Below are 19643 nucleotides of genomic sequence, written 5' to 3'. Positions count from 1 at the left end.
GCAGCAGCCTCTAAATTGCAGGGTTGAGTAACCGGTTAGAAGCTGGCTAGTGATGGCTATTGTCATGACTTGCCCTTTTAGGTGAGGATCATAGGCACCAGATTCCCCCCCTCCCACCAGTTTTATGACGGTCGTAAATACCTGGAGGAAAACTCTCTTACACTCTTTCAGAAATGTAAGTTAAATCCCTTTAACAGAGAGAGACGTTGCAGTACGGTAACACCAAAAAGTTTAATAATTAAACAATATTTCTGTAATCCGAACAGTTGGAAGGCTCCATGGGTACTTAAACAATCATGTCAAATTAGTTATATCACAAATTAGAAATTAAGGACAGTAGAACAACATAACTATCTCTGAGTATATTTCCCAGTGATCAGATTCACATCTGTTGTGGACTTATATGATTAGATTACACATGAAATAATTTGTCAGAAGATGTAATGTGGCTGTGATCTCCCCCAAGTGCATATTAAATAGGACTCGTGACAAAATGTACATTAGGCCAGCAACATGAGCTGAAAGGTACAGAATGGCTAGAAACACTGAAACTTTCAACAGAGAAGAAAATCTCTAGTCTTCAAAGAAAAAACAAAAACTTTCCCCAAAATGAGTTTTTATTGAGAATTATTTTTTTTCTTCCCAGAATACATTTGTTCAGAACAGCATTTTTACATATAAAAAAAACCCTGTTATTTTACACTGTAGATGAATTCAATGCTTGGTATATATACAGAACCAAAATTCACGGTGTGAAAGTGTTTAATACAGTCATGCTCAAAGCAGACAAAAAAAACAAAAACAATCTTTCCTCACCCAACAAAATGGGCAAAAAGGTATGAATGTGGCATATAAGTACGATTACATCTCCCTAAACGTACACCACCTCCCTTCAGCCCAGTTTCAACAGAGGACCTATGAGTGGTTCACTTGATAACTCTTCCAATGCACACTTTCATAAAAAGTAAACACTTGACAAAGCTGCACCACATTCTAAGAGCCCTACGCTCAACTTTCTGATCCTACAGTATTATTGGAGCACGGCTTTAAACAGTCACATGTCTGGCAGACAAACATGGTTATATTCAGAGAGTCTTTACCAAACCTTCCCTTGCTACTCAATCAGTGAAATGAGTGGCCATCAGGTCAAAATCTGATGACCACTCAAAAATAAACATACTAAAGAGCCCAGTAGTGAAGGTACACTCTACATTCATGCCTATATCCTCCAGGTAATTGAGGTGATGGAATTTAAGCAGAAAACCAAAGCGTTCCTATGTATACTGTGTTGGTTGTATGACGTCAGCCCAGTAAGAGGGACCTCCCTCATCCCAGTGCAGTATACATGCTTGTATACTACAGAGCCGTTGTCGCAGTCTGAAAAGGGACAACACCCCCGCCCCTCATAAACGCTTGTGGATCAGACCATTTTAATAGATATGAAACACTTCAGATGACCCTGAGGAGGCTAACAAGTCTTAGGCAAACTGTTACAGAGCGGTTGATCAGAGTGTTGTGAATGTCAGGATGTAGTCAGTCCCACCACTTCACTTCACTACACACACACACACACACACACACAATTCTGTTTGGACTGAACCTCCTGTAGGCCATGTCAGGGGAGATGCCAGAAAGCATCCGGAAAATGACACAAGAGAGAACAGATTCATTGTGCAGATAAAAAAAATGTAAATGGACATAAAATAATGTGAATAATAAGAGTTTTGTAGGACTTGGTCTGATCTGGGGCATGTCCATTAAGACGGTTGCTTCGTCACAGGTGTTGCAGCCAGGTGTCGGACTAGAAGAGCAGGGCTCCCATGCTGCCCACTTCACTCTGCTCCTTGACGAATATCTCAAAGTACTGGTAAATGATGGTGACGGCCAGCAGGATACCCGTGCCAGAGCCAATAGCACCCAGGAAGTCCGCCATGACAGATAGTCCGCCGATACAGAGACCACCAAAGGCCGCCGCTGTGGGGATGTACCTGGAAAGCACAGAGGCAAGATTTCAGCTTGATACAGAAGGCAAACTCAAGTAGTAGTGCACCAATCATTACCTGAAGAAAGCATGTTTGGAAAAGTGTCATCTTAAACCCTGTTAAATTAAGAAATGGATTGTTATGGCTAAAAGGTTCGAGTTTTGACTAAGATAGTTTACCTGTTGAGTTCATGAACCATAGAGGTCTCTCTGTGTCCCCTCATCACCATCTGCTGCTCCTTTAGCTGCTTAGCCACCTGGGAGAGCAAACATACTCATGGATTACATTACATGTACAGGTCCTCTGAAACATGCCATCCTGAAATGCCGTAGACATTTTAGGAGATTCCTACATCAAAATTATAAATTTATGATTACATAGTCCAACAAATGTACAGGACATATGGTAGAAGGACTTACATCTTTGGCAGAAGAGCCAGACACCTCAATCCAGGTCTTGGAGAAAAAGGCACAGGATCCTAGCATGAAGCAGATGTAGATGGCAGCGTGGATGGGGTCGTCTAGGACCGAGCCAAACGACTCCGGGGGAGAGAAGTAGTAACAGAGCCCACCCACTGGGTAGGCACGAGCTGGACCACCTGACGATGTGTCCTACAAACACACAAGTCTGGTCAACTTATACATTCTGTGTTGCGCGATATGTTCACATCGAATCAGATTTGATTGGTAGTGTACACATTATCACAGGTGTATGTTCCTAGCTCCAACAGTGCAGTAATACCTAACAATACACGCAAATCCCCAAAATAAAAAGGAATTCAGGAATATTAGAATGAGCAATGTCAGAGTCAGGAATATAAATGTATACTGTATGTATAGACATTATGGACAGTATAGAGAAATGTGTGTACAACAGTAGTTATATACGATGAGTCTTGACTATAAAATACAATGTACACACATGAAGTGTGTAAAACAGTATTTAAACATTATTAAAGTGACAAGCGTTCAATGACTATGTACATAGGGCAGCAGTCTCTAAAGTGCAGGGATGAATGCCGGATGGTAGCCAGCTAGTAACAGTGACTTAAGTTCAGGGTGCTGTGGGGCTGGTAATGTGACAAACCTTGAGTTTAGAGTTCGGACATGGTAGTTCAGAGAAATGGTTTAAAATGGTGTGTACTTGGTGTGTACTTACAGACCAGGTGCCCAGCAGGTTAACCAGGAAGTTGCCACTGAAGCGAGTGGAGAGCATCTGAGAGATGACGTACAGGTTGGACACAAGGGCAGACTGGAGGATGATGGGAATGTTGGAGGTGTAGAAGAGCTTGATGGGATAAGTGTTGTACTGGCCACGGTAACGGGCAGACTTGATGGGCAGGTCCACCCTGAAGCCCTGTAGAGAGACGGGTGGAAGAGAGACATTGTAAGAGAGGGTAGAACATACCCACATCATAAATATATAGTGTCTAAATGGTCATTAATAAAAAAGGTTAAAAAAAAATGTTTTATGCATTGTGTTGTTTTCTGACAATAACAAATGTGTTCTTTAACAGGTTTAAAGGAAGAAAGACAGTTACTGACCTGGAAGTATATGACTACACCAAAGACGAAAACGGTGGCGAGGAGGTTCAAAAGATTTGGCAGGTTCTGGCGGTAGAAGGCCTCTCTCAGGGCGCGCACTTTGTCTGTTCGCGTGGCCAGCAGGTGGAAGAGGGCAATGATGGCTCCCTCAAACTCTGTACCTAAACACAAGAGACTAAAACATCAGCCTCACATCTAGAGACCACCTAAACTACCCTTGACCCCTGGGGTTCTTCTCAAGGCCAAGTCAATCTATAGGAGCCATAGTTGGTCTTGTAAAATTACCACTTGCATATAACCAGGTATTATCTCTGATAGTGGAAATTAGTAAGTCTGTCCTAAATGTACACCAAAACAGGGCACATCAGTTTCAATGTCTCAGTTTAGCCCGTGAGACCTGCTGTCCTTCTCCCACAGCTGTCTGGTCTGGTGTCTTACCTCTGCCAGTGTTGACAGTGGTGGGGCTGAAGGCCTTCCAGACAATTGTCTCACAGATGTTGGTGGCAATGAACAGGGAGATACCAGAGCCCAGACCATATCCCTTCTGCAGCAGCTCATCCAGCAGCAGCACAATTAGACCTGCCACAAACAGCTAGAAGGGGAGACAGGTGGGTTAGAGACCGAGACAAACCACTCACACTGGAGCCCTGTTTGACTTCCTTTAAATAGACAGTGGGGCAAAAAAGCATTTAGTCAGCCACCAATTGTGCAAGTTCTCCCACTTAAAAAGACGAGGCCTGTAATTTTCATCATGGGTACACTTCAACTATGACAGGCAAAATGAGGGAGAAAAAAAAAATCCAGAAAATCACATTGTAGGATTTTTTATGAATTTATTTGAAAATTATGGTGGAAAATAAGTATTTGGTCAATAACAAAAGTTTCTCAATACTTTGTTATATACCCTTTGTTGGCAATGACAGAGGTCAAACGTTTTCTGTAAGTCTTCACAAGGTTTTCACACTGTTGCTGGTATTTTGGCCCATTCCTCCATGCAGCTCTCCTCTAGAGCAGTGATGTTTTGGGGCTGTTGCTGGGCAACACGGCCTTTCAACTCCCTCCAAAGATTTTCTATGGGGTTGAGATCTGGAGACTGGCTAGGCCACTCCAGGACCTTGAAATGCTTCTTACGAAGCCACTCCTTCGTTGCCCGGGCGGTGTGTTTGGGATCATTGTCATGCTGAAAGACCCAGCCACATTTCATCTTCAATGCCCTTGCTGATGGGAGGTTTTCACTCAAAATCTCACGATACATGGCCCCATTCATTCTTTCCTTTACACAGATCAGTCGTCCTGGTCCCTTTGCAGAAAAACAGCCCCAAAGCATGATGTTTCCACCCCCATGCTTCACAGTAGGTATGGTGTTCTTTGTATGCAACTCAGCATTCTTTGTCCTCCAAACACAACGAGTTGAGTTTTTACCAAAAAGTTATATTTTGGTTTCATCTGACATTCTCACAATCTTCTTCTGGATCATCCAAATGATCTCTAGAAAACTTCAGACGGGCCTGGAGATGTACTGGCTTAAGCAGGGGGACACGTCTGGCACTGCAGGATTTGAGTCCCTGGCGGCGTAGTGTGTTACTGATGGTAGGCTTTGTTACTTTGGTCCCAGCTCTCTGCAGGTCATTCACTAGGTTCCCCGGTGTGTTTCTGGGATTTTTGCTCACCGTTCTTGTGATCATTTTGACCCCACGGGGTGAGATGGAGGGAGATTATCAGTGGTCTTGTATGTCTTCCATTTCCTAATAATTGCTCCTACAGTTGATTTCTACAAACCAAGCTGCTTACCTATTGCAGATTCAGTCTTCCCAGCCTGGTGCAGGTCTACAATTTTGCTTCTGGTGTCCTTTGACAGATCTTTGGTCTTGGCCATAGTGGAGTTTGGAGTTTGACTGTGAGGTTGTGGGCAGGTGTCTTTTATACTGATAACAAGCTCAAACAGGTGCCATTAACACAGGTAACGAGTGGAAGACAGAGTAACCTCTTAAAGAAGAAGTTACAGGTCTGTGAGAGCCAGAAATCTTGCTTGTTTGTAAGTGACCAAATACTTATTTTCCACCATAATTTGCAAATAAATTCATTTTAAAAAATCCTACAATGTGATTTTCTGGATTTTTTTCTCTCATTTTGTCTGTCATAGTTGAAGTGTACCTATGATGAAAATTACAGACCTCATCTTTTTAAGTGGGGAACTTGCACAATTGGTGTCTGACTAAATACTTTTTTTCACCACTGTACCTTTTGTGGATGTGAACCTCGCTTTAAACTATCCAATCACTTACAGATTCATAGTGATAACCTCTGAAAAGGTAGCAAGAAAGGAGTATTGGACCAAGGCCTGAATCTGAGGGGGATAAGAATATGACAGAGGGGTGGAGAGGAGGGCTCACCTGGATGATGATGAGCAGACAGATCCCAGCGCCCATATCGGAGGGGTCTCCATACATTCCAGTCATCACATACACGATGGCCTGACCAATGGTGATGATCATACCAAACACTGTAGGAGATAGCAATGGGTTAGAAATGATATGGCCTCATTCACAGTAATGCTTAAACTTGACAGAATTAGGTCAAACTAGGAACAAGAAGTGTGGCTTGTGGTCTTACATTTCTGTGCTCCGTTGAAGAGGGCCCTGTCTTTGGGGGTGTCTCCCACCTCAATGATCTTAGCTCCGGCCAGGAGCTGCATGATTAGGCCGGAGGTGACTATGGGAGAGATTCCCAGCTCCATCAGGGTACCTGGATGGACAGGAGAGACCCAGGGTAGGTTAACAGGAGAGCAGAGCCATAGAGTTGTTCAGCCATTCAATCAGAAATAATACCAACTACCCACTCAAGTCAGAGATACAATGATCACTCCTAGTGATCAATTCATCATTCACTTATCAATTCACAGTTACTAATTAACTCATTCATTGCCATGTCCCTTGATGTATCAATTCACAGAGACATTAATTTATTCACTTGTTGTCTCTACATTGCAAAAGTGACAACACACCTCTGTTGGAGGCCAGAATGACTCTCATCCAGTAGAAGGGATCTGCAGAGTCTGAGGACATGATGCCAAAAAGGGGAATCTGGAGGATAGGTGACAGACGTTCAGGAGTGACTTTTTATTTTACTCAATTAAAATGCTAGGAAAAAAGTGTGTAAACAATACATCAGATATTTACCTGGCAGCAGACAAGGAAAATGAAGAGAGTGATGGCTGTCCATAGTACCTTCTCTCTGAACTGGATCTGTTGAACAATGCAATTACAGTGAGACATGGAAGCAACAATGACAGCAGGAACAACAGAGGTTTATACAGTTGAAAGTAAAACACACTTGTCTTCATAAAGTAAAATATTGTACCTTTCTTTCAGGTTTCTGGATTTCAGGTAATACTGCACAGAACGGCTTTATTACCTCCAGGAATTTGACTGAAAACAGACAAAAGGAGGGATGTTATTCAATAGACTCGCCATAATAAACATAAATCAAGGCCAGTGAATGACCTAACAATGTATTGGGGGACGTGGCATAGCGGTACATGCATAGCGGGTTAGATCTTTGGCTATAAACTAAGCGAATTCACTATGAAAACAGATCTTTCTACACACAATTGTTAATCCAATGTAAAACATTTAGCATATCAGCCAATGTGTTTCAGTAAACATGTACTGCTTATGATACGAGATATTTAAACCTTTGCCAAACACCGGCTGTTCGCTAAGCGTCGTCATCACTAATCTGGATGTGTCGGTCTGCATCCAATATAGCTAACGTTAGCTGTACTATCTAGACAACGTTACATGTTAACTAGCATGCAGCAGTTATCATACTCCGTTATATCAATTACCATGTAACACTGGTTGATATGATATCAATGTAACGTTAGCTGACTGGACATAATAAAAAGTAGTTAACATCTGTACAGCTAACGTTAGCAAGCTAGCTGGCGTTAGTTAGCAAGTGACACTGATAGCTAACGCGTTAGCTGGCTAACTAGCTAGCTCTTTTAAACTTCCGTTTCTTGACAACTGACAAAACTAGCCATTTTCTTGCAGGCATTGCGGTTGAAGACAGGAGTTAAAAATATGCGTGAAACAAAGACCACTTGTCCAGCTAGCTAACAGTTAGCTCTAGCTCCAATGAAAATGGCCTTAGATCCAATCATTGAAAAATGACATAGCCTGCATCGGATTCATCAAAAGTTCCCCGATTATGTGAAATCGTCCTTTACTTTAGCTAACTACTTTAGTCTGGGGGATACTCACTGCCCATGATGATTTCCCAAGCGTTACGATCTTTGAGTGTGTGGTCCTTATGTGTCAATAGGTCTCTCCAGTTTTCGTTCTGACTACCGGCGAAATGCTCTACAGCTGAGAAAGAAAGCGCGTTAGAGACACGTCAACACTACACAAGCAAAGATAGAACAATGAAACAGATATTTCACTGGATGTATAAATGTGAAGCATCCGGTTGGCGTTTCCACTCACTACCAAATCTGGTAGCGAGAAGAAGCTTACTGGCGCGAAGAGGGAACGAGGTGGATTTTGGTCGACATTTTCTCAGCGATTAAACATTTGATCTTAATGCGGTTTTCTGTTCCCAAAATCGGGTATGAACAGGGTGGGCTAAGTTTTCTAGACCCTACCCCTTGCAAACGTAGAAATCGCGCTGTTTAGGAGTGCAAAGGCTAATTGAGTTATTGCACACGCGCACTTCACAGAGTAGGCGGTCCCTTACGGGAAATATGCGACTATATACTAGAACGCGCAAATGGATATCGCTAATGCATGCTTGGCTCTGCCCCCATCCTTGCTTGTTCTGCCCACTATGACTCATTTGTTCCTATTGGAAACGACAAGCAGTGGTCTATCTTGGTTTAGTTATAAAAAATATTTGACACAAGCGCTCCAACAGAGACGGAAGAGGAAGCGAGACACACAATCGTTTTTTTCCCTGGTTCAATGAACTAAATAATACCAGACCCAGCTACTATTGCATTGGTGTCACACCCAGTTCAGTAGTCAGGAACTAACGCTTTTTCAATGGTTAACGGCATCCAATAAATGTTTCATTACCGCAACGTACTCGACTGGAGTATAACTCCCTTATACGTTGCTTAAAAAATAATAATTAAAAAAAAATACAAAATAAATCAACAAATACCCTAACATCTAACCTTACACTCATTAAACACCCACCACCATACTCCACTATTTAAATCTATCAAGTCCTACAGCCTGAAAGGATCTGACACCATCACTCAACACACTCTGTAACTCTTCTAATGTCAAGTCTCGTACACCTAAATACTTCTCTGCAGCTGCCACCACAACCTCAATTTTCTGCAACTTATATTCCAACTCTACAGTACAGTTGATAACCATTGCTATAAATGCAACAACAAAATCAAATCTTACTGAAACATATCACTTGTTGGCCTATTCCTCTGTACTGGTAGAGATCTACTACTCACACCACTCCTCTCAGGACCCCTCCACCTTGACCCATCTTCCTCTACTTTCTTCACAATCTCAGAACACAACAACTTTTGCGCTACTCTAACCCTGGAAACCTCGACCTGCTTCTCTCACACCGGACATTTCTGATCCCCCAGCCACATGGGCACCACTACAATAAACACACACAACTTCTTTCCCCAATGCTACACATTCCTTTGTCTCATGCCCTTCTGCACACTTCTCACACCTAGGAATCTCCCTCCTACACCCAGCTGCCACAAGCCCATAAGCTTGACACCTGTAACAACGTAATGTATTCAGAAAAAAACTAAAAATAACAGACAACGACTTTTCTGTTTCACCATTCACGCCACCCTGTCTGCATCGCACCAAATGACGAGCATCACAAATACCAGGAACCTTCCCTTTCAGTTGGTCAACTTTCACATTCACCACTACCCCAGTAATCACTCCTTTCAATGGTGCCCTTTTCTTGAAATCATAACAATTTACATCACTTGTCCCCATTCGCTTGACACGGACTGCCTGCTCCCTCTGACCAGCAGAAACAAAAACAATTATCACAAGACCATTTCTGGTTACCTTCACCGATTCCACAACACCCAACTCTGTTTTCACCAACCCTGAAACCACACATGGATCAGCCAAAAGATAACTATCCACTTTTTCCAAAAATGTCACTCCTTCACAAAATCATCTTTAACAGATTCATCATTTCTCATGTATTCGATCCAACGTACAGTACACTCTGCTTACATTTTCCACCATTATTCTTAATCAAATCAAAGTTTATTTGTCACGTGTGCTGAATACAACCTTACAGTGAAATGCTTATTTACAAGCCCTAACCAACAATGCAATTTAAGGAAAAAAATAGGTGTTAGGTAAACAAATCAAATCAAATCAAATCAAATCAAATTTTATTTGTCACATACACATGGTTATCAGATGTTAATGCGAGTGTAGCGAAATGCTTGTGCTTCTAGTTCCGACAATACAGTAATAACCAACAAGTAATCTAACTAACAATTCCTAATCTACTGTTTTATACACAGTGTAAGGGGATAAAGAATATGTACATAAGGATATATGAATGAGTGATGGTACAGAGCAGCATAGGCAAGATACAGTAGATGGTATCGAGTACAGTATATACATGTGAGATGAGTATGTAAACAAAGTGGCATAGTTAAAGTGGCTAGTGATACATGTATTACATAAGGATGCAGTCGATGATATAGAGTACAGTATATACGTATGCATATGAGATGAATAATGTAGGGTAAGTAACATTATATAAGGTAGCATTGTTTAAAGTGGCTAGTGATATATTTACATCATTTCCCATCAATTCCCATTATTAAAGTGGCTGGAGTTGAGTCAGTGTCAGTGTGTAGGCAGCAGACACTCAATGTTAGTGGTGGCTGTTTAACAGTCTGATGGCCTTGAGATAGAAGCTGTTTTTCAGTCTCTCGGTCCCAGCTTTGATGCACCTGTACTGACCTCGCCTTATGGATGATAGCGGGGTGAACAGGCAGTGGCTCGGGTGGTAGATGTCCTTGATGATCTTTATGGCCTTCCTGTAACATCGGGTGGTGTAGGTGTCCTGGAGGGCAGGTAGTTTGCCCCCGATGATGCATTGTGCAGACCTCACTACCCTCTGGAGAGCCTTACGGTTGAGGGCGGAGCAGTTCCGTACCAGGCGGTGATACAGCCCGCCAGGATGCTCTCGATTGTGCATCTGTAGAAGTTTGTGAGTGCTTTTGGTGACAAGCCGAATTTCTTCAGCCTCCTGAGGTTGAAGAGGCGCTGCTGCGCCTTCTTCACGATACTGTTTGTGTGAGTGGACCAATTCAGTTTGTCTGTGATGTGTATGCCGAGGAACTTAAAACTTGCTACTCTCTCCACTACTGTTCCATCGATGTGGATAGGGGGGTGTTCCCTCTGCTGTTTCCTGAAGTCCACAATCATCTCCTTAGTTTTGTTGACGTTGAGTGTGAGGTTATTTTCCTGACACCACACTCCGAGGGCCCTCACCTCCTCCCTGTAGGCCGTCTCGTCGTTGTTGGTAATCAAGCCTACCACTGTTGTGTCATCCACAAACTTGATGATTGAGTTGGAGGCGTGCATGGCCACGCAGTCGTGGGTGAACAGGGAGTACAGGAGAGGGCTCAGAACGCACCCTTGTGGGGCCCCAGTGTTGAGGATCAGCGGGGAGGAGATGCGGGGAGGAGATGTTGTTACCTACCCTCACCACCTAAGTAGAGAAAGAACACCCCCCAACCCCCAAAAAACAGTAAAAATAACAGTAGTGAGGCTATATACAGGTGGTACTGGTACAGAGTCATGTGCGGGGACCGGTTAGCCAAGCTAATTGAGGTAATATGTGCGACGATCATCTGAAGAAGTAGACCAAGGTGCAGCGTGGTAAGTGTTCATGATCTTTAATACTTAGAACACCAAACAAAAGTCCCGTTCTGCCAGCTTCACAGAGCTAACAAAAAAAACAAGATCCCACAACATAGGTGGGAAAAACAGGCTACCAAAGTTTTTTTTATTTTTTATTTTTTTATTTTTTTATTTCACCTTTATTTAACCAGGTAGGCTAGTTGAGAACAAGTTCTCATTTGCAACTGCGACCTGGCCAAGATAAAGCATAGCAGTGTGAACAGACAACACAGAGTTACACATGGAGTAAACAATTAACAAGTCAATAACACAGTACAAAAAAAGGTGAGTCTATATACATTGTGTGCAAAAGGCAAAAGGCAGTATGATTCCCAATCAGAGACAATGATAGACAGCTGCCTCTGATTGGGAACCACACGAGGCCAAAACCAAAGTAATACAAAACATAGAATGCCCACCCCACATCACACCCTGACCTCACCAAATAGAGAAATAAAAAGGTTCTCTAAGGTCAGGGTGCGACAATATGTACATGTACAGTTGAAGTTGAAAGTTTACATACACTGTCACGCCCTGGCCTTAGTTATCTTAGTTTTCTTTATTATTTTGGTTAGGCCAGGGTGTGACATGGGTGATTTATGTGTTTTGTCTTGTCTAGGGTTTTTTGTAGATTTATGGGGTTGTGTTCAGTTTTTGTGTCTCGGTAAGTCTATGGTTGCCAAGATTGGTTCTCAATCAGAGGCAGGTGTTTTTCGTTGTCTCTGATTGGGAACCATATTTAGGCAACCATATTCTTTGGGTATTTTGTGGGTGATTGTTTCCTGTCTTTGTGTTTTATGCACCAGTTAGGACTGTTACGGTTTTCACGTTTATTGTTTTGTAGTTTGTTCATGTTTGAGTTTTCTTATTAAAGAACCATGAACTATAACCACGCTGCGTTTTGGTCCGCCTCTCCTTCCCAGGAAGAAAGCCGTGACATACACTTAGGTTGGAGTCATTAAAACTTGATTTTCAACCACTCCACAAATGTCTTGTTAACAAACCATGGTTTGACAAGTCATTTTTCCAACAATTGCTTACAGACAGACTATTTCACTTATAATTCACTGTATCACAATTCCAGTGGGTCAGAAGTTAACATACACTTTGCTGACTGTGCCTTTGGAAAATTCCAGATAATGATGTCATGGCTTTAGAAGTTTCTGATATGCTAATTGACATCATTTGAGTCAATTGGAGGTGTACCTGTGGATGTATTTCAAGCCCTACCTTCAAACTCACTCCCTCTTTGCTTGACATCATAGGAAAATCAAAATAAATCAGCCAAGACCTCAGTTAAATATTGTAGACCTTCACAAGTCTGGTTCATCATTGGGAGCAATTTCGAAACTAGAGATGAACGTACTTTGGTGCAAAAGTACAAATCAATCCCATAACAACAGCAAAGGACTTTGTGAAGATGTTGGAGGAAACAGGTACAAAACTATGTATACCCACAGTAAAACAAGTCCTAAATCGACAACCTAAAAGGCAGCTCAGCAAGGAGGAAGCCACTGCTCCAAAACCTAAAAAAAAAAAGCCAGACTACGGTTTGCAACTGCACATGGGGACAAATATCATACTTTTTAGCGAAATATCCTCTGGTCTGATGAAACAAAAATAGAACTGTTTGGCCATAATGACCATCGTTATGTTTGGAGGAAAAGTAACATCTCAAGACATCAGTCAGGAAGTTAAAGCTTGGTCGCAAATTGGTCTTCCAAATGGACAATGACCCCAAGCATACTTCCAACGCTGTGGCAAAATGGCTTAAGGACAACAACGTCAAGGTATTGGAGTGGCCATCACAAAGCCCTGACCTCAATGCTATAGAAAATGTGTGGGCAGAACTAAAAAGCGTGTGCGAGCAAAGAGGCCTTGCAAACCTGTCTCAGTTACATTACCTCTGTCAGGAGGAATGGGCCAAAATTTACCCAATTTATTGTGGGAAGCTTGTGGAAGGCTACCCAAAACGGTTGACCTAGGTTAAACAATTTAAAGGCAATGCTACCAAATACTAATTGAGGGTATGTAAACTTGTGACACACTGGGAATGTGATGAAAGAAATAAAAGCTGAAATAAATCATTCTCTCTACTATAATTCTGATATTTCACATTCTTAAAATAAAGTGGTGATCCTAACTGATTTAAAAAGTATGTGGAAGTATGTGGGAACAGTAAACTGGGATACGGATTAATTGAATATGTCCGTAAACACACCAGCCAGCTGGTCTGCGCTTGCTCTGAGGACTTGGCTGGGGATGCCGTCCTGGCCGGCAGCCTTGCGATGGTCAACCCTTTTAAATGATTTACCCACGTTGTCTGCAGTGAAGGAGAGCCCACAGGCTATGGTAGCGTGCCGTGTAAAAGCGAGCAAAGAAGTTGTTTAGTTTTCTGGGAGCAAGACATTGTGGTCTGTGATGGGGCTGGTTTCCTTTTGTAGTCCGTGATTGACTGTAGACCTTGCCACATACCTTTCATGTCTGAACTGTTGAATTGTGGCTCTACTTTGTCTCTATACTGACGCTTAGATTGTCTTGTGGAGGGAATACCTACACTGTTTGTTATCGGTCATGTTTCCTGTCACCTTGCCCTGATTAAAAGCAGTGGTTCGCGCTTTCAGTTTTGCGCAAATGTTGCCATCAATCCACGGTTTCTGGTTGTGGAATGTTTTAATAGACGCTGTGGGTACATCACCTATGCACTTGCTAATAAACTCGCTCACCGAAACAGCGTATTCATCAGTGTTATTGTCTGATGCTATGTGGAACATATGCCAGTCCACGTGATTGAAGCAACCTTGAATTGTGGAACCCGATTGTTCGGACCAGCGTTGAACAGACCTGAGCACGGGCGCTTTCTGTTTTAGTTTCTGTCGATAGGCTGGGAGCAATAAATGGAGTCATGGTTAGCTTTTCCGAAAGGAGAGCAGGGGAGGGCTTTATATGCGTTGCGGAAGTTAGAATAACAATGATCCAGGGTTTTGCCAGCCTGGGTCGCGCATTTGATATGCTGATAAAATTTAGGGAGCGTTGTTTTCAGATTAGCCTTGTTAAAATCCTCAGCTACAATAAATGCAGCCTCAGGATATGTGGTTTCCAGTTTACATAGAGTAGCCTACAGTACAGTGTAGGTCCGTTTTTTCATAATCTCACTGAAATCTCACTGTCTCAATGAAAAATGTGATGTCTTTGATGGATATTATTATTATTATATAGAGACATAAAAATATGGACACGTCATTGGCATTAAATAATAAATGGATGACTTCCTGCAAAGAAATACAAGTGAATCACTCTATTTCAGTGAAGGGCCCATCATGGGACAAAAAATGTACTGTTCTGTTCATTCTAGTGTACTTAGGCAAACTTGTTTTGTCTGGCAACATTATGCTGTGGGTTTGCTTGTCTGAGAGCCTCAGATAATGTCATCAAAAGCACCAACAGGAAACAGCACATCCTCATTATTACAGCAGTACATCTGACATATTCTGGCAGATTCAGGTTCAGTGTTTGAAATACTTAATGAATTATGTGTATATGATTATGGGCTAACCGTTATATTACTGATGTTACTGATATTGGCAATATTTTCTTAAAACTGCATTTTAAGTAAGCATTTCACTGTAAGGTCAACACCTGTTGTATTCGGCGCATGTGACAAATACAATTTGATTTGATTTACTCATAAAAAAACATTAACAAAAAAAATGCTATTATTTATCTTAGGGAAAAAAAATGCAGACCCCCAGTTGAATACCCCTGCTGTAATGTAATATTGTGGATCAGGAAGCACAAGCAGTTGTGAAAAATAATGTGTGGAATGTTGAAATGTGTATGTAAAATAGGCCCAATCACCAAATGACACAAACAGTTGTGTGATGGTTTCCTGGAATTACTTGTGATATTCAAACGTGACAGGATATTTTTGTCACACACACACCACACTTCCGTTTTCATCCTCCTTGCCTTTCTTCGTCTGTCTATAGGGGACATTCCAGCACTTTGCTGCTGACACAGGTGATTATTTCATTCTGTTTCTCCACAGATCAGCTAGTCTGTCCTCCATCTAAACTAGGTCATAGAGCACACGCCTGTGTTACGATCCACTATACATTACCTCTTTCATGCATTTCACACCCTTTCAGTCATTCATGGTGTACTACAGTACAGTATGGTAGACCTTTAGTGTAATAACATTTTGTTTTCAAAGCCTGAAGGAATCATTGGAATAGATTATCGTTCTACAGAATGATACATTGGACTACAATAAAAATGTTGGTTTCACTACCATGTTTTATCTGCACTGATGTTCTTTATCTTCCTTCCTGTCATCCTGACAGGGCTGATTGAGAGTTTGTTTGGCTTGTTCTTGTTGTGTTTGTTCTCAGACAACCACCGCTTAAACCAGAAAGTGAAAGTGGGGGTTAATGAGGACAGTTTGAGGAACTCAAATGGAGAATCTCAATTTCATACTCCTCACGTCCTCTCTCCTTCTCAAAACCTACTGGATCAGAAAGCTACCTTCTCTTCCAATGGGTTTTGAGAAGGAGGTGAGGAGAGAGGAATATGCAATTGAGATTCTCTCAAGGCAAGGTATTAGGGGGTTGTGTGGTAGGGACAGGTGCAGTGAAGGTTAGATAATGAGAGTATGTTTCACTTCATACACAGATGCAGTCACGCAGACGCACGCACATACGCAGTATACCACACCACGTTGTGTATCTGCACCAGTAGAAGCCTCTCTCTCTCTCTCTGTGTGTGTGTGTGTGTGTGTGTGTGTGTGTGTGTGTGTGTGTGTGTGTGTGTGTGTGTGTGTGTGTGTGTGTGTGTGTGTGTGTGTGTGTGTGTGTGTGTGTGACTAGTGGGAGTAGAGATCACAAGACCACCACGGGACTGGGCAGTGAGTCACTGCACCCTGCTCTACTCTGCTGTTTTATCCTCCTGTAACAACCACAGGCTCTAGGATAGAGCAGGGTCAATAGAAACCAACTGGGTACCAGTATGGAATACACACACACAGGATTATAGAAATATCACTTTTATAACAATGATCTAAGTTTAAAAATAGCACAACAGGTCTGTAGTGGGTGGGCTTGGAAAACATCTCAAAAGTAATTTACAGTGAATCGCAAGTCAATGTTTACATGCAATGTTCTGTTCTTAAATAATCAACGCATCTCAAAAGCCCCAGCTAATCTCCAAAGTAGACACGGTAAACTTCACACACAATACTTCAAGTAGGGATAAATAAACAAAGACTGCTCTTGCAAAAATAAGGTCATTGTGCAATTACACATTAAAACACAAGCAATACCTTTCCTGGCTGTCTCCAAGTCCAACACAGCCACCAAACAAGTTGTACTCAGAAAGAATACTTACATTTATCACTTTCAAATACACGTGGAGTGAAAAAGGATTGTCAACAGCAAACTGGAAATGTAGATTTGCTCCCTTGCTCAGACATTGCATTCATCAACCAATGGTTGCTTGCCACCTCATCGACTGTGCCGCCAGGCACCAGATTGCTATAACATATGATGTGGTTATCTGATATGTAAAATACTTATCTGGGCGTTGTAAGACGGCAGTAATGTCTGAGCAGAGGAACACGTCCTATGGCTGGTGCAGCCTTGCAAGGATTTGGAGACAGCAGCAGTTCTGTCCCTGTCCTTTCCCTTCTCTGAGGTTTACTGGCAGACTACACTCATAAGGTGTATTGCTACCTCCTACTGTACGGGGTAGTAAAAAATACCCCCCAAATAAAAAATGTTTTGGATGAACAAATCATACACAAACCCAATTCATACCATTACCCTGAATTTCAAACAAAAACTGTACTATTCAGATCCCTACACAGGCTCAGGAATTTGGGAGTGGGGAACCTCTTCATTCAGTACTCCCTGTAACATTTTGGCTGTAAAGTCCTGGAGAGCCAGACATCTATTTGCCGCCTTCAGAATGACGAGTGCAATTAATCACTTGCGCTATGAACACAACAAAGTCTACCTTCTTCACTATTAGTATGTCGGGATTCTTCTCGTGCATGGCATTCACTGCAGACTGTGGGACATCCTCTACCATCTCCTCTATACTCACTAGATGGTCCTGATCTTAGCTTCTGCAACCTTCATCCGTACAGGGCACCCTGGGAACGTGATTCCCATCACAATTACAACAACATGCTTCATCTGACTCTTCAACTACTACATATTTATTCCTTTGACAAACACTTGCCACGTGTCCAAACTTTTTACAATTGTAACACTGCAACGGCTTCTGTACATATGGTCTCACTGCATTTCTCACATACCCAAGATTTACATACGTTGGGAGAAACACTTCACCAAACGACAGTAACACCGATAGGCATTGCTCCTTCCTTCCTTCCTTCCTTCCTTCCTTCCTTCCTTCCTTCCTTCCTTCCTTCCTTCCTTCCTTCCTTCCTTCCTTCCTTCCTTCCTTCCTTCACTCGATTCCATCAATGTGCGTCTACCACTCCTGGAATGTTCTCCCTAATCCGCACAGCCTCTATGTCCAGCGAAACACCACAGATAACACCTTTAACCGGTGCCCTACTCTGAAAGTCATAACTTTCCACATCATACAGTGCCTTGCGAAAGTATTCGGCCCCCTTGAACTGTGCGAACCTTTGCCACATTTCAGGCTTCAAACATAAAGATATAAAACTGTATTTTTTAGTGAAGAATCAACAACAAGTGGGACACAATCATGAAGTGGAACGACATTTATTGGATATTTCAAACTTTTTTAACATATCAAAAACCGAAAAATTGGGCATGCAAAATTATTCAGCCCCCTTAAGTTAATACTTTGTAGCGCCACCTTTTGCTGCGATTACAGCTGTAAGTCGCTTGGGGTATGTCTCTATCAGTTTTGCACATCGAGAGACTGAAATTTTTTCGCATTCCTCCTTGCAAAACAGCTCTAGCTCAGTGAGGTTGGATGGAGAGCATTTGTGAACAGCAGTTTTCAGTTCTTTCCACAGATTCTCGATTGGATTCAGGTCTGGACTTTGACTTGGCCATTCTAACACCTGGATATGTTTATTTTTGAACCATTCCATTGTAGATTTTGCTTTATGTTTTGGATCATTGTCTTGTTGGAAGACAAATCTCCGTCCCAGTCTCAGGTCTTTTGCAGACTCCATCAGGTTTTCATCCAGAATGGTCCTGTATTTGGCTCCATCCATCTTCCCATCAATTTTAACCATCTTCCCTGTCCCTGCTGAAGAAAAGCAGGCCCAAACCATGATGCTGCCACCACCATGTTTGACAGTGGGTATGGTATGTTCAGGGTGATGAGCTGTGTTGCTTTTACGCCAAACATAACGTTTTGCATTGTTGCCAAAAAGTTCAATTTTGGTTTCATCTGACCAGAGCACCTTCTTCCACATGTTTGGTGTGTCTCCCAGGTGGCTTGTGGCAAACTTTAAACAACACTTTTTATGGATATCTTTAAGAAATGGCTTTCTTCTTGCCACTTCCATAAAGGCCAGATTTGTGCAATATATGACTGATTGTTGTCCTATGGACAGAGTCTCCCACCTCAGCTGTAGATCTCTGCAGTTTATCCAGAGTGATCATGGGCCTCTTGGCTGCATCTCTGATCAGTCTTCTCCTTGTATGAGCTGAAAGTTTAGAGGGACGGCCAGGTCTTGGTAGATTTGCAGTGGTCTGATACTCCTTCCATTTCAATATTATCGCTTGCACAGTGCTCCTTGGGATGTTTAAAGCTTGGGAAATCTTTTTGTATCCAAATCCGGCTTTAAACTTCTTCACAACAGTATCTCGGACCTGCCTGGTGTGTTCCTTGTTCTTCATGATGCTCTCTGCGCATTTAACGGACCTCTGAGACTATCACAGTGCAGGTGCATTTATACGGAGACTTGATTATACACAGGTGGATTGTATTCATCATCATTAGTCATTTAGGTCAACATTGGATCATTCAGAGATCCTCACTGAACCTCTGGAGAGAGTTTGCTGCACTGAAAGTAAAGGGGCTGAATAATTTTGCACGCCCATTTTTTCAGTTTTTGATTTGTTAAAAAAGTTTGAAATATCCAATAAATGCCGTTCCACTTCATGATTGTGTCCCACTTGTTGTTGATTCTTCACTAAAAAATACAGTTTTATATCTTTATGTTTGAAGTCTGAAATGTGGCA

At 42.1% G+C, this 19643-nt stretch overlaps 1 protein-coding gene across 2 annotated transcripts; it reads right to left on the bottom strand.

Moving 5' to 3' along the window:
• Positions 1-212: 212 nt before the first annotated feature.
• On the bottom strand, positions 213-8189 carry LOC135541908 (protein transport protein Sec61 subunit alpha-like). 2 transcript variants are annotated; one of them, XM_064968402.1, is made up of 13 exons: positions 8044-8189; positions 7792-7896; positions 6887-6954; positions 6706-6771; positions 6531-6609; positions 6140-6271; positions 5920-6029; positions 3965-4118; positions 3527-3687; positions 3141-3338; positions 2402-2593; positions 2162-2238; positions 213-1988 (listed from the first exon to the last, which is right to left on the bottom strand). In XM_064968402.1, the coding sequence occupies exons 2-13, from the start codon at positions 7796-7798 to the stop codon at positions 1802-1804; spliced, it is 1431 nt and encodes a 476-aa protein (XP_064824474.1). In that variant the 5' UTR covers positions 7799-7896; positions 8044-8189; the 3' UTR covers positions 213-1801. The 2 variants fall into 2 exon arrangements, with proteins under 2 accessions (XP_064824474.1, XP_064824475.1); XM_064968403.1 differs by lacking the exon at positions 8044-8189 and adding an exon at positions 8014-8031.
• Between the last annotated feature and the right edge of the window lie 11454 nt (positions 8190-19643).

Source organism: Oncorhynchus masou, chromosome 6 (assembly GCF_036934945.1).
Source record: "Oncorhynchus masou masou isolate Uvic2021 chromosome 6, UVic_Omas_1.1, whole genome shotgun sequence".
NCBI lineage: Eukaryota > Metazoa > Chordata > Actinopteri > Salmoniformes > Salmonidae > Oncorhynchus > Oncorhynchus masou.
This window is presented reverse-complemented; position numbering and strand designations above follow the sequence as displayed.

What these genes read in the sequence shown, in the direction of transcription:
- LOC135541908 (XM_064968402.1), bottom strand. An exon ending in CTTCAACGGAGCACAGAAAT is followed by an intron (nt 6,030 to 6,139) that starts GTAAGACCACAA and finishes TATCTCCTACAG; the next exon opens with TGTTTGGTATGATCATCACC. An exon ending in ACCTGCTGGGCACCTGGTCT is followed by an intron (nt 2,594 to 3,140) that starts GTAAGTACACAC and finishes GTGTGTTTGTAG; the next exon opens with GACACATCGTCAGGTGGTCC.